The sequence below is a fragment of the Coregonus lavaretus genome (assembly GCF_964263955.1).
Source record: "Coregonus lavaretus genome assembly, chromosome: 19".
Taxonomy (NCBI): Eukaryota; Metazoa; Chordata; class Actinopteri; order Salmoniformes; family Salmonidae; genus Coregonus; species Coregonus lavaretus.
The window spans coordinates 40,676,429-40,691,926 of record NC_140006.1 but is presented as its reverse complement, the minus strand read 5'-3'; the positions used below and the strand labels follow the sequence as shown (position 1 = coordinate 40,691,926).

At 43.2% G+C, this 15,498-nt stretch overlaps 1 protein-coding gene across 2 annotated transcripts; it reads left to right on the top strand.

Annotated features, from left to right (window-relative positions):
* Positions 1 to 1,882: 1,882 nt before the first annotated feature.
* Positions 1,883 to 7,010, top strand: LOC311146475 (uncharacterized protein). 2 transcript variants are annotated; one of them, XM_084182980.1, is made up of 3 exons: positions 1,883 to 1,967; positions 2,570 to 2,730; positions 5,007 to 7,010. In XM_084182980.1, the coding sequence occupies exons 2-3, from the start codon at positions 2,577 to 2,579 to the stop codon at positions 5,423 to 5,425; spliced, it is 573 nt and encodes a 190-aa protein (XP_084039106.1). In that variant the 5' UTR covers positions 1,883 to 1,967; positions 2,570 to 2,576; the 3' UTR covers positions 5,426 to 7,010. The 2 variants fall into 2 exon arrangements, with proteins under 2 accessions (XP_084039106.1, XP_084039107.1); XM_084182981.1 differs by having other exon boundaries at positions 1,913 to 1,999.
* The last annotated feature ends 8,488 nt before the right edge of the window (positions 7,011 to 15,498 follow it).

Here is a 15,498-nt window from a genome sequence, read left to right as displayed (position 1 = left end):
ATCTCCAATTTGGACTCCAGACCAAAGGACACATTTCCACCAGTCTAATATCCATTGCTCGTGTTTCTTGGCCCATGCAAGTCTCTTCTTCTTATTGGTGTCCTTTAGTAGTGGTTTCTTTGCAGCAATTCGACCATGAAGGCCTGATTCACACAGCCTTCTCTGAACAGTTGATGTTGAGATGTGTCTGTTACTTGAACTCTGTGAAGCATTTATTTGGGCTGCAATTTCTGAGGCTGGTAACTCTAATGAACTTATCCTCTGCAGCAGAGGTAACGCTGGGACTTCCATTCCTGTGGCGGTCCTCATGAGAACCAGTTTCATCGTAGCGCTTGATGGTTTTTGCGACTGCACTTGAAGAAACGTTCAAAGTTCTTGAAATGTTCCGTAGTGACTGACATTCATGTCTTAAAGTAATGATGGACTGTTGTTTCTCTTTGCTTATTTGAGCTGTTCTTGCCATAATATGGACTTGGTCTTTTACCAAATAGGGCTATCTTCTGTATACCCCCCCTACCTTGTCACAACACAACTGATTGTCTGAAACGCATTAAGAAGGAAAGACATTCCACAAATTAATTTTTAAGAACGCACACCTGTTAATTGAAATGCATTCCAGGTGACTACCTCATGAAGCTGGTTGAGAGAATGCCAAGAGTGTGCAAAGCTGTCATCAAAGCAATGGGTGGCTATTTGAAGAATCTGAACTATAAAATAAAATAACTATAAATAAAATAAAATATATTTAGATTTTTTTAACACTTTTTTGGTTACTACATGATTCCATATGTGTTATTTCATAGTTTTGATGTCTTCACTACTATTCTACAATGTAGAAAATAGTAAAAAATAAAGAAAAACCCTTGAATGAGTAGGTGTTGTAAAACTTTTGACCGGTAGTGTATATGCGGGCTGCATCCGGTTTACGTCGCCACACTCAACATGCGCACTAGCGCTCACTGCGCACAGGGAGCAGCGCAAGCAACAACGACATCATTATGTAATCCAAAAACATGACAGACGTCAGTTAAATTGCAGCACCGAAGCACGACTGCAGGTGCAGTCGAAAGCTTGCTTCCAGACCGGAACCCTGGCCCATTGGGTCACAGATACAAAAAATGACTCCTCTACGGCAGGGTTTCCCAAACTCATGTGTGCTGCGTGGCTATATTGACGAAAAACAGACTCCATGAGATTGAATGGTGGGCTTTTGCACAGATGGGGCTCCATCTATGGCGGGACAGCGGGCAGGCCTCTGCACTCTAGTTATGAATGTGTGTCCGTCTGCCATATGGACGCATTGTATGATACACAGAGAGCAACTTGCGGCAAAGAGCTGTTAATTACGTAATATTTTTCACATATCAAAATGGGCTCGTGGGTCAAAAAAGTTTGTGAAGCTCTGGTGTAGGCCTACTTGTATACCGGCAACGGTACATGTAAGTGTACTGCCACCTTCTGCTCATAACACTGAACTGCTGAATTTGTGAAGTACACCAATGGCAAATTCCTCAATTTCAAGCCACTGACTTACAATTTATCAAGTCATTCTTCTCAAAATGACCAACAATGGGCAAAGAAAGCACACTGAAAATAAACAGAATCATTCCTTGTGTGCTGATTCAAGCCATGAATTGAAGGTTTAACAGATAGCGCTTCAACCTGAAAGTCATTTCCAAGGAAAATACTACTCTTCCCACTGAATCCATTTAATCCATTTAATCCATTCCTAAACTAATTACCAGCACATTCTTGAGTCGTTAATAGCTGACTAAATTAAGGGACAGAGATAGGAAGGAAGAAATGAATGACAAACCAAACCCAGTAATAAAGTTACTTATTAACTGTCTCTTTAAGGCTATGTGTGGGGCAGTCAGTGACAGTTCCTTCAACCTTTAGCATGACAAGTCTCCTTGCAGTAGGCTAAACAAGAGGAGAAAAACACCTGTTGAAAAAACATCTCAAAGGTATTTAGTCTATGAACGTCATTGTCTGTCAGGTATGTACAAGTCATTTGCCAAAATCCATATGAAGAGGGGACTATAGGATTTCGTTGAGTAGTGTCAGTTATAGGCATGTGGTTGTCGTATGACGACAGCGTGTTTTTGACATAGAAAAGGCTTGAAGTGCACTACATGGCAGTATCACGAGAGGTGGTTGAAGTGGCACCACCCTTAGTGGTTGTGTCAACTGTGTTGAATATAATATTATTACTTTCAACTTGTTTTATCAAGAGGTACAGTTTATGCATTATAATGAATGGTAAACATTTTAGGACTAACTCCATACTTTTTGCTATGAGGTTTTTGAGCTTGAGCTCGACTAACAACAGTACAGTGAAAATGGTGTACATTTCTTAGACAGAGTTAGACACAAGGGTCTACTTCTCTACTCCAATCAAGGATAGGCCACTCCTGACATTCTCAACTTTTTCTAATGTCTGCATTTCATCTGACAGTGACAAGACTGGACCCTTTTCAGTTATATTCCAAAAAGGATTTGGAACAGGTAGAATGAGTGGATTCTTTCACATGCTCATCATGTCACCCAAATCTTCCCGTTTCTGCAGGAGAGTCATGGAACATCTAGGCTGCAGTGCCATCGTGGCTTTTTGTTTTGGGGGGGCACTTATTGCAGGTGCACATCCTCCTGGATCAGTCCTGGGGGAAAGTCAAGCATTTCAAAGAAAACTCCTGATGGAATATGACAATAACCCTGCTTCAACAACCAGTACGTTTTTTATTGTATTTTTTGTCATTCACTTTCAACAGACAAATACAAGCATTTAATTAATGTCACCCTGACAGCAATTTCACTAGTGTACATAAATTAAATTAAATTGTAACACCTTCACAGAGTACATATGAGTCCCACCAATCCAGTGTTAAATTAACACTTTTGAGAGTGTTGAAAAAATAACACTGTTTCAGTTCAGGGGCATACCTTGACACCAGTGGCGGTCAGTGCCATTTATGATGAGGGAGGACACACAGGTCCAGAGAAAAATTGGAGATGACAGACTGACACATTCAATACCGCCTTGAACACTCTTGCCTGCATCTGGCATGTCTAAGGTGTAATTAGTCCAACAGTTGCAAACGAGAGTTTCTGTTGGACAGATACAGGTATTTTTATCCCCATTTCGTTTTTCAACAGAATCGGCAGAATGAATACACCCCTGATCACGCATGAACACAGTTCACTTTCATACGTAGCAGCCACATTGTATTCATTCTAGCCTCTATGCACTCTCCTCCTCTCACCTTTTCCCTTTGTTTGTGGACTTCAATTAACAACACATCAGCTGTATGTGACCAGGCGAAAAAACCTTTCCAAACCATGTCATAACCGCTACACACAGCCTACATCGTTGTCCCCATATTAGCTAAAGTAACATCCTAGTCAACATAGCTAATATAACTAATACGTTAGTAAACCTGCTACAATCATGCAGTAACTTTACAGTATATAGTCAGTAAGCAGTTTAGCAGTTACACCGGCGGCTCCGGTGGCAATAAATTAGTAAAACCAAAAGCTTACCTTGACTTGGAAGAGTTCCAGTGTTGTGTTGGATGGTCATAGCCACCTAGCTAACATAGCATCGCTCTGTTTGAGCCTGGTGTTTGAGTAACTAAACTAGCCAGCTGCATTTGCTAGCTAAGTAAGTGAAACTGAAAGTGAAAAGAAATGACGAAATCTCTCTCTCTCTCTCTTGCTTCTCCTTCATTTTTGAAGAAATTAATTTGTTGAAAACTGTTCAACTATTGTCTTTCTCTCTCTTTGAGTCAATTATTCACCAAATGTTATGCACTGCAGTGCTAGCTAGCTGTAGCTTATGCTTTCAGTACTAGATTCATTCTCTGATCCATTGATTGGGTGGACAACATATCAGTTCATGCTGCAAGATCTCTCATAGGTTGGAGGATGTGCTCTGGAAGTTGTCATAATTACTGTGTAAGTCTATGGAAGGGGGTGAGAACCCAGAGCCTCCTAGGTTTTGTATTGATGTCAATGTACCAAGAGGAGGATGGAAGCTAGCTCTCCGGCTACACCATTGTGCTACCCTACAGAGTGCTGTTGAGGCTACTGTAGACCTTCATTGCAAAACAGTGTGTTTTAATCAATTATTTGGTGACATGTGAATATATTTATTATAGTTTTATTTAAAAAGGAGTGTTTTGGGTCATTGTCCTGTTGAAAAACAAAATGATAGTCCCACTAAGCGCAAACCAGATGGGATGGCGTATCGCTGCAGAATGCTGTGGTAGCCATGCTGGTTAAGTGTGCCTTGAATTCTAAATAAATCACCAAAAGTGTCACCAGCAAAGCACCCCCACACCATCACACCTCCTCCTCCATGCTTCACGGTGGGAACTACACATGCAGAGATCATCCGTTCACCTGTGGCGGTCCTCATGAGAGCCAGTTTCATCATAGCTTTTGATGGTTTTTGAGACTGCACTTGAATAAACTTTTACCCCTACCTTGTCACAACACAACTGATTGGCTCAAACGCATTAAGAAGGAAAGAAATTCCACAAATTAACTTTTAACAAGGCACACCTGTTAATTTAAATTTGTTCCAGGTGACTACCTCATTAAGCTAGTTGAGAGAATGCCAAGAGTGTGCAAAGCTGTCATCAAGGCAAAGGGTGGCTATTTGAAGAATCTCAAATATAAAATATATTTTGATTTGTTTAACAACTACTCATTCCAGAAAATCACTGGAATGAGTAGTTGTGTCCAAACTTTTGACTGGTACTGTATATATATTTTTTTCTTCCACATTGACATTACAGAGTATTTTGTATAGATCGTTGACCAAAAAAAAGACAATTAAATCCATTTGAATCCCACTTTGTAACACAACAAAATGTGGAAAAAGTCAAAGGGGTGTGAATACTTTCTGAAGGCACTGTATGTAGTATGCTTGTGTGGTGGATACTGGAACATTCTCTGGTTATTTTCTGAATTTACCCCATTCTCCTGTCCCCTGCATCCCACAGCTGTCCATCCCACCGTGACAGGCGGGGATGTTAACTCCAACACGTGGCCCTACCTGGCTGCAGCGCTGACTTCCGCCCTCACTGTCTCCCTGTTCATCGTGGTGGCCGTCAAGTGCCGCCTATTGCACCGCTACCTGGCCAGCAACCTCCACTCCCTGCTCCCCGAGGGGGACACAGCCAGCCAGTACAGCCCAGACGAGGTGACCTTCCCTGGGCACGGCATGATAGGCCAAGGAAGTGGAGGTGGAGGTAATGGGACCCATCGAGGGTTGGGTACAGATGACAACGATGGCTTCATAGAGGATAACTACATCCAGGTCAGCGAGAGGGCAAGGGCGGAGAGTCACGAGGACGACGGGATTGAAGGAGAGGATAGTGATGATGATCTCCTGATTTTAGGTGATTTTAGGAGATTTTAGGAGATTTTAAGTGATTTGAGGAGATTTGAGGACTGATTGAAAGGGATTGTTTACAGCTGATTGGCTGACAGTGGTGGGTTCACTTCATAGAGTCCAATGCTGTCCAAACCAGACCTGGGTTCAAATAATATTAGTTTCCTTTCAAATACTTCAGCTGTGCTTAATTGAGCTTGTGTGACACAACTGAACCAAATGAATAGTACCAAAAGTGAAAACCCCCGCCAAACAGGCACTCCAGGCAGGCTCAATAAAACACTCAAAGTATTTGAAAGAAAACAATTACTATTTGAACCCAGGTCAGGTGAAAATATGTTGAAAGATGAAAGAGATACTGAGAAATGATCATGGTCCCACTCAACAATTGACTGTATACTGTAAAGGCTTTATAGAACATGCATAACGTCATACATACTTAATTAGGCTGTTTGAGAAGGTTTGAATTCTAAGCAACCAACATACACATTGTTTGAAGTGCAATAGACATACATAGTTACTGTAGTAGGTCAAAGCTGTGTGCTGGAAAACCTTGGTAGAGCATGGGTGAAGTACGCATTGTGGCGCCTTTTTCCGGCTGTAGACTAATGCCTACTTCTCACTTAAAACATCATTTTTTGTTTTTAATACTACATATAGTGCTTTACAAATCATTTGTACTGTACAAACATGATGATATAATAGGTCATACAATCTGATTCTTTACCAAATGTAAAAAGGGTTTATGAAGGCTTCATTAACAGTTAAAAGTTATGTTTCGTTTAAAGTGGGACCTTTTTCAAGTGGGGGACTAAATGAGCCTGAGCCACATTGAAGATGAGTAATGTTGTTACTATTTGATATGCAATGATTTTCATTTTCTGAAGACAGCAATGCTAATGATCTATTTGTAAAAACAAAATATCCTTGATTTTAAAGAATGTATAGTCTTTTGACACTTTTTATATCATGTAAAATGTTAATTATGTTCAAGATGCAAGATCCATTCAACACTATGCTCAACAAGTGATGTTGTAATGATAGTCCTTAAAAATTAACAATGCTTGTTGTCACGACTTTCTCCGAAGCTGCCTCCTCTCCTTGATCGGGCAGGCTTCGGCGTTTGTCGTCACCGGCCTTCTAGCCACTGCCGCTCCGCATCTCATCATTCCATTTGTTTTGTCTTGTTTTTACACACCTGGTTCATATCCCCTCATCAGTCCACGTATAAGTATTCCCTCTGCCCCCAATGTCTTTGTGTGTGATTGTTTCATGTGGAGGTGTCGATAGCTCGGTGGAGCTTTATGTACTGTTATCGCCGGGATATACACTCGTGTGTTTTGATTTTCTCCAGTGCGCCGTGTTACCGCACTGTAGTTGTTCTACTCATTGCTGCGAACCGCTGTATTGGCTGAATAAACAATTTATTCTGTGATTTACCCCTCCTGCGCCTGACTCCGTCCAAATCACCCGCTACACTTGCATGTTACCATCGATATTGATTTTGAGAACTTTATTATAATGCACTTGGTGAATAAATTATTGAAATGTGCTTTTGTAAAAAAAAAAATCTTCAGTCATTTTCTTAGCCACGTAATTGATAAGAAATTAAGACAATAAAGACTTGTTTATACCTGGCGCTAACATGCGTTCTTTGCCCTGATCGTGTCCACATTCTCATTATGCCCACATTTTCAGAAATACTGTATGTCTACACACATGGTATTGTAATGTGTCTGTTATCCGTCCACTGTGTCCGCATTGTGACCAGATTTCCTGGTCACTCCCTGATTGCAAATTATTTGACAGTTATTCTTTCAAAATAATATTTATTTATGTATTAAGACATATTGATGCCATAAGTCAATATTGCCACAATGGTACAACCTCTCAATAACGTTAGAAGGTGGATAATTATAATTAATTAATAATGAAGTGTTACAGATTGCACGCTATACATTTTAAGGTATTTTCCGATTGAGGCGACATATGCAGTGTTTACCGTGAATGCGGTCTCTGCTAACGCGGGAACATTGCCTTTAAATTTAAAACACGCTGTAAAGCTGGATTTCCACGATACGGTTTGAATAGTGCCCTAAATGGTTTCACTGTCCAGATCTGTCTACACTTGTAAGATTTCCAGACACAAAGCGTGCCTGACTACCTTCCGAGGTGATCAGGAAGATCACAATTAGATTACAATGAGTCTACAACTGTCTGAAAATGTGGGCACAATCAGAATGTGGACACAGGACAACGGATGCATTATAGAACCAGGTACAAACGGGACTAAAGTCTAATGGAGAAAATATTAACCTTCTTGTTTACAGTTCTCAGGTTTGTACACACTGTCACTTTTTCTCAGCATTTCATTAAAAACAGCAGAAAACACAATCTATAAAGACACAAATTGTGATATTAATCCAATACATACAAAATAACAAATCCTGACTTATTAGGACAGCTCAGAACAAGTCCTTCTGAGACTGAGGATGTCCTAATATGGACACCGTATCTCTTGTCTTTGGTCTTATAATATTAAACATAACTGTTCATTAGAACAGACTACCATATTTGTGTCAATATGATAACGTTTCAAATAGTGCATATGTCAAAACAGCACAGAGAAACAAGAACCATGTGACTTGGTGGGGTCTCCTTGGTGCGAGTGGTCTGTTTGCGATGATGGCAGTGTAGCAATCATACTGCTACTGACAGAAACAACAGTCGGTCTGACTGAGGGTCCTGGGGGTCCATCTATTAAGTCTCCTAGTCTCTTCTCACCTCCTCCTCTCCTCTCCTCACTTGTTTACCTCTCCTCTCCTCTCCTCTCCTCTCCTCTCCTCTCCTCTCCTCTCCTCTCCTCTCCTCTCCTCTCCTCTCCTCTCCTCTCCTCTCCTCTCCTCTTCTCACTTGTTTTCCTCTCCTCTCCTCTCCTCTCCTCTCCTCTCCTCTCCTCTCCTCTCCTCTCCTCTCCTCTCCTCTCCTCTCCTCTCCTCTCCTCTCCTCTCCTCTCCTCTCCTCTCCTCTCCTCTCCTCTCCCATTGCACCAGGTACGCTCAATCAAGCACATCTCAAGTATTTTAAAGAAATACAAATAACATTTTAACCAAGGGCAGTGTTCATTAGGGCACACGCCAGGAAAAGGAGGAACTGCCCCTCCCTACCTTCAGGCTATGCTCAAACCCTACACCCCAACCCTAATACTCTGTTTTGCCACTCTGGTCTCTTGGCCCTCCCATCCCTACAGGAGGGCAGTTCCCGCTCAGCCCAGTCCAAGCTCTTCTCTGTCCTTGCACCCTAGTGGTGGAACCAGCTTCCCCCTGAAGCTAGGACAGCAGAGTCCCTGCCCATCTTCTGAAAACATCTTAAATAATCCCACAGCACCCCCTTCTCACCGCGACCCCCCACCCCCCCAAATAACACTCACACTTGATATTTTTTTTCTCCCCTTACTAGCTCTGACTGACAGCTGCTTTATTGAGAAACAAGGTACTTACTATGACTGTGATATGTGGTTGTCCCACCTAGCTATCTTAAGATGAACTGTAAGTCGCGTCTGCTAAATGACTAAATGTGTGTGTGTGTGTGTGTGTGTGTGGAGGGGGCTCTGACGTCAGTGTCCTCAAATAGTTCCCCCTCTGTCACCACGAGAATAGCGTCATTGATTCACATGATCTAAGATTGCCTCTTGTATCAGCCACAATGGAAGCTCTCTCACTAGTCAACCTTTATTTAACTAGGCAAGTCAGTTAAGAACAAATTCTTATTTACAATGATGGCCTACACCGGCCAAACCCAGACGACGCTGGGCCAATTGTGCGCAATTGTGCATAATACTACACTGCTCAAAAAAATAAAGGGAACACTTAAACAACACATCCTAGATCTGAATGAATTAAATACTCTTATTAAATACTTTTTTCTTTACATAGTTGAATGTGCTGACAACAAAATCACACAAAAATTATCAATGGAAATCACATTTATCAACCCATGCAGGTCTGGATTTGGAGTCACCCTCAAAATTTAAGTGGAAAACCACACTACAGGCTGATCCAACTTTGATGTAATGTCCTTAAAACAAGTCAAAATGAGGCTCAGTAGTGTGTGTGGCCTCCACGTGCCTGTATGACCTCCCTACAATGCCTGGGCATGCTCCTGATGAGGTGGTGGATGGTCTCCTGAGGGATCTCCTCCCAGACCTGGACTAAAGCATCCGCCAACTCCTGGACAGTCTGTGGTGCAACGTGGCGTTGGTGGATGGAGCGAGACATGATGTCCCAGATGTGCTCAATTGGATTCAGGTCTGGGGAACGGGCGGGCCAATCCATAGCATCAATGCCTTCCTCTTGCAGGAACTGCTGACACACTCCAGCCACATGAGGTCTAGCATTGTCTTGCATTAGGAGGAACCCAGGGCCAACCGCACCAGCATATGGTCTCACAAGGGGTTTGAGGATCTCATCTCGGTACCTAATGGCAGTCAGGCTACCTCTGGCGAGCACATGGAGAGCTGTGCGGCCCCCCAAAGAAATGCCACCCACACCATGACTGACCCACCGCCAAACAGGTCATGCTGGAGGATGTTGCAGGCAGCAGAACGTTCTCCACGGCATCTCCAGACTCTGTCACGTCTGTCACATGTGCTCAGTGTGAACCTGCTTTCATCTGTGAAGAGCACAGGGCGCCAGTGGTGAATTTGCTAATCTTGGTGTTCTCTGGCAAATGCCAAACGTCCTGCACGGTGTTGGGCTGTAAGCACAACCCCCACCTGTGGACGTCGGGCCCTCATACCACCCTCATGGAGTCTGTTTCTGACCGTTTGAGCAGACACATGCACATTTGTGGCCTGCTGGAGGTCATTTTGCAGGGCTCTGGCAGTGCTCCTCCCGCTCCTCCTTGCACAAAGGCAGAGGTAGCGGTCCTGCTGCTGGGTTGTTGCCCTCCTACGGCCTCCTCCACGTCTCCTGATGTACTGGCCTGTCTCCTGGTAGCGCCTCCATGCTCTGGACACTACGCTGACAGACACAGCAAACCTTCTTGCCACAGCTCGCATTGATGTGCCATCCTGGATGAGCTGCACTACCTGAGCCACTTGTGTGGGTTGTAGACTCTGTCTCATGCTACCACTAGAGTGAAAGCACCGCCAGCATTCAAAAGTGACCAAAACATCAGCCAGGAAGCATAGGAACTGAGAAGTGGTCTGTGGTCACCACCTGCAGAACCACTTCTTTATTGGGGGTGTCTTGCTAATTGCCTATAATTTCCACCTGTTGTCTATTCCATTTGCACAACAGCATGTGAAATGCATTGTCAATCAGTGTTGCTTCCTAATTGGACAGTTTGATTTCACAGAAGTGTGATTGACTTGAAGTTACATTGTGTTGTTTAAGTGTTCCCTTTATTTTTTTGAGCAGTGTACATATAGTTTATGCCAGAGCCCAGTGCCGGCCCAGCCAATGAGCGCATATAAACTCAGCAATAAAAGAAACGTCCTCTCACTCTCAACTGCGTTTATTTTCAGCAAACTTAACATGTGTAAATATTTGTATGAACATAACAAGATTCAACAACTGAGACATACACTGAACAAGTTCCACGGACATGTGACTAACAGAAATGGAATCATGTGTCCCTGAACAAAGGGGGGGGTCAAAATCAAAAGTAACAGTCAGTATCTGGTGTGGCCACCAGCTGCATTAAGTACTGCAGTGCATCTCCTCCTCATGGACTACGCCAGATTTGCCAGTTCTTGCTAAGGCTGAACGATTTTGGAAAATAATCTAATTGCGATTTTTTGCCCCCAATATTGCGATTGCGATTTAATATGCGATTTAATTTATTTATCCTTTTTCCCCTACAAAACATAATGAATGATTTAAATATGACCAACACAATAGTATATACATTTAGTGTGAAATGTTCTTTCCCATAGGCTGGGTCTATTTGTTAGAATTAAATTCAAACATGTATGACTTGAAATAAATGACATTTTTATTGAACTGCTCATTACAGAAACATCTGTGGCTTTGCCACTGTGCATTTAAATAATTTAAACAAAGGCATGAACTTTGTAAACACTGTGTGCAAAAGGTACAGTCTTAAGAAAAAAATAATTTTAAATTGTATGTATCTTACTGCTCCCAAGTCAGTAACATTTCACACAACTGAAACAAGGAATTTGCTTTGAAAATATTTTGTAAAATCAAAGTAAATAAAGTTATAAATAAAAAATGAGAAATGCACTTTTAATTTAGACAAACTATTTTTTATAAACGATTTGAATATTATAATATAAAATAGATGAGCCTCACTTATCTCAAGTACACAACAATAACACACCACACAGACTAAAGTTCACTACGAGTATGGCACTGCCAGCCATACTTATCCAACAGTTCTGTTCTCAGTGGCTCACAGGTTTTTTGCTAAGAAAACCAGAATATTGACTTTTTCTGGCTTCAAGGATGAGCGAGTGCAAGTCACAATATTCCCTCCTGTGCTAAAAAGACGCTCTGAGGGAGCGCTTGTAGCAGGTACACAAAGATACTTGCGTGCCATGGTGCACAACTGTGGGTAGCTGATCTTGTGCACCCTCCACCAAGCCAATGGATCATCTTCTCCATCAATGGTAGGAGTCATCAGGTAATTGTTTATCTCTGCCTCTGCGACATCTTCAAGATTTACAGGCAAAGAAGGAGAGGCTGAACTGGTCTTGAAAAAACTGCCAAGAGACCTCTTCGTCTTTTCCCCCAAGGACTGTGCACTTTGAGGCATCTGAACAGTTTCAGTACGAGACCTCTTCTCCTATTAGATGAAAACAACAGCCATTAGTTTTCCAGTTAGATTTTACAGAAAATTTTTGTTTTTGTGAAATACATAATTATTTACCCAATGATATGTACGTTGTGCCAAGTCTACTATCTCTGTCTTCAGACGAGTCTTGATAGCAGGGATGTTGTCTGTACTGATGTACTGTATTTTGAACCTAGGGTCCAGGAAACAGGCAACATCCAAAAGCTCCTGGATGTTTGGGTCTCCATATTTGTTATTGAGGTATGCTAGGACTTTGGTTTTTATTGATTTAGTCAGGTCAGTGTCCTCAGCATCTTCAGCCAGGACTGATGTGGCAAAAAGGTGGAGAACTGGCTTGAGGTAGGAGATGCTTACATACTCCTCTCCAGAAAGAGCATCAGTAAACTCCAGTAGAGGATGCAGTGCCTTGTGAATCGACTCCAACACGTCAATATCCTGCCAGGTTGGGATAAGGGAGCGTGCATATCGATCTCCAGACAATACCTGAGAAATGGCTTTGGCCTGTTCAAGCACTCTGGCAATCATCATTTCTTTAGAACCCCATCTTGTTGGGCACTCCGTTATGAGGTTGTGCTCAGGGAGTTTGAGCTCTCTCTGTGCCTCCGTCAGGGCTGCTTTCTTCTTCCAACTGTGGGAAAAGTGCCCCACCAGCTTCCTGCACAGTGCTGTTGCCCTTGACACTCTGTCATCTTTGAGTGCATTTTCTAAAAGAAATAAAAAGTAGTGTATTACACACAATTTGAGTTTTGATACAAGGCTCTCACTATTACACACTCAAATTAGCTGTAATTCTGAAATACACACATCCACAACACATCCTCTCTCTCTCTCTCAATTCAAAGGGTCTTTATTTGCATGTCAATTCTCTCTCTCTTTCTCTCTCTCTCTCTCTCATAAACACTAAAAAAACATGTAAAAAACAAAAACAAGAAAAGAAAAAAAATGCAGGTGGGCATTCCACCACAGACAGACATATGATATAAGCAAGTAAAATGAATTTACATATTAGAAAAGGAGTGGAAGTATGAATTTATTTAATCCCATCCGATTTATATAATATCATTTATATATATTTGTATATTCAGCTTTACTAATCGACGCATCTCTCTCTCTCGCACTCGCGCACACACACACACACACACACACACACACACACACACACACACACACACACACACACACACACACACACACACACACACACACACACACACGATAACTTACCAATGGCAAGATGTAATCTGTGGCCAAAACATTGGAGCCTCGTCCATTCATTAAGCCGCGCAGCAAGCACCATATTCGACGCGTTGTCCGTCGTGATGCAGACGTGATTCTCCTCGTGGAGATCCCAGCTGACAAGCCCTTCTCTCAGGCCGGCTGCAATATTTTCCCCTGTGTGATCGTCTGGGAAGTAGGTAGTTTGTAGGCAGCGAGCTCGGAGGTTGAAATCTTCATCAATAAAATGGACTGTAAGACTCTGGTACGGCTCAGCTGTGCGGCTTGACCACATATCAGTAGTGCTAGCAAAAAACTCCACCGTTTTAAGTTCCGCGGCGACTTTCTCTTTGCACTTTTTGTACAGCTCCGGTATGGCAGTCTGACTGAAGTATGTGCGGGAGGGTATACTGTAACGTTTATCAAGCGTATGTATTAATGCCATGAACCCAGGCTTGGTCACCGTGCTGAGAGGCATCATATCTTTGGCTATGAACTCGGTTATTGTCCGAGTGATTTCTCCGTGCCGTTTTGAATTACGTTCATACGGAGTGACACTTTCGAACATTTCTGTCAGTGATCCCTGTCTTGAGGTATTTGGCTTGTCTCGCGCACTGATGCTCGGCATTTTGGTCATACAACTGTCATGCATTGATTTGTGGTATTTTTTTAAGTGCTGAAACAGGTTTGTAGTGTTACCCCGTGAAGTAGCAATCGGAGCACGGCATGCTCTGCACAACACCTGACGCTGCTCAGCATCTTCTTTTTTAAAACCAAAATAGTTCCACACCACCGACGTGCTGTTCCTCTTCGATATTAAAGTATCAGCTGTGTCAGTTTCTGACTGTTCCGTCGAGCAAGAGGCCATTGCACTGGACAGCATGAAAAGTCGCGTCACGTGACCACCTCAAATCGCGCACGTTGCGATTAGAAAATCGCGTTCAGTCAAATCGCGATATTATCGCGAATGCAATTAATCGTTCAGCCCTAGTTCTTGCTGTGAGATGTTACCCCACTCTTCCACCAAGGCACCTGCAAGTTCCCAGACATTTCTGGGGGGAATGGCCATAGCCCTCTCCCTCCAATCCAACAGGTCCCAGACGTGCTCAATGGGATTGAGATCCGGGCTCTTCGCTGGCCATGGCAGAACACTGACATTCCTGTCTTGCAGGAAATCACGCACAGAACGAGCAGTATGGCTGGTAGCATTGTGATGCTGGAGGGTAATGTGAGGATGAGCCTGCAGGAAGGGTACCACATGAGGGAGGAGGATGTCTTCCCTGTAACGCACAGTGTTGAGATTGCCTGCAATGACACAAGCTCAGTCAGATGATGCTGTGACACACTGCCCCAGACCATGACGAACCCTCCATCTCCAAATCGATCCCGCTCCAGAGTACAGGCCTCGGTGTAATGCTCATTCCTTCGACGATAAACGCGAATCCGCCCATCACCCCTGGTGAGACAAAACCGCGACTCGTTAGTGAAGAGCACTTTTTTCCAGTCCTGTCTGGTCCAGCGACGGTGGGTTTGTGCCCATAGGCGACGTTGTTGCCGGTGATGTCTGGTGAGGACCTGCCTTACAACAGACCTACAAGCCCTCAGTCCAGCCTCTCTCAGCCTGTTGCGGACAATCTGAGCACTGATGGAGGGATTGTGCGTTCCTGGTGTAACTCGGGCAGTTGTTGTTGCCATCCTGTACCTGTCCCGCAGGTGTGATGTTCGGATGTACCGATCCTGTGCAGGTGTTGTTACACGTGGTCTGCCACTGCAAGGATGATCAGCTGTCTGTCCTGTCTCCCTGTAGCGCTGTCTCAGGCGTCTCACAGTACGGACATCGCAATTTATTGCCCTGGCCACATCTGCAGTCCTCATGCCTCCTTGCAGCATGCCTAAGGCACGTTCACGCAGATGAGCAGGGATCCTGGGCATCTTTCTTTTGGTGTTTTTCAGAGTCAGTAGAAAGGTCTCTTTAGTGTCCTACGTTTTCATAACTGTGACCTTAATTGCCTACCGCCTGTAAGCTGTTAGTGTCTTAACGACCGTTCCACAGGTGCATGTTCATT

Bases quoted from the DNA above. Each gene is read 5' to 3' on its own strand.
- LOC311146475 (XM_084182980.1), top strand. From the start codon at position 2,577: ATGGAACATCTAGGCTGCAGTGCCATCGTGGCTTTTTGTTTTGGGGGG. The intron at 2,731-5,006 runs GTACGTTTTTTA...TGCATCCCACAG, and splicing joins TAACCCTGCTTCAACAACCA to CTGTCCATCCCACCGTGACA.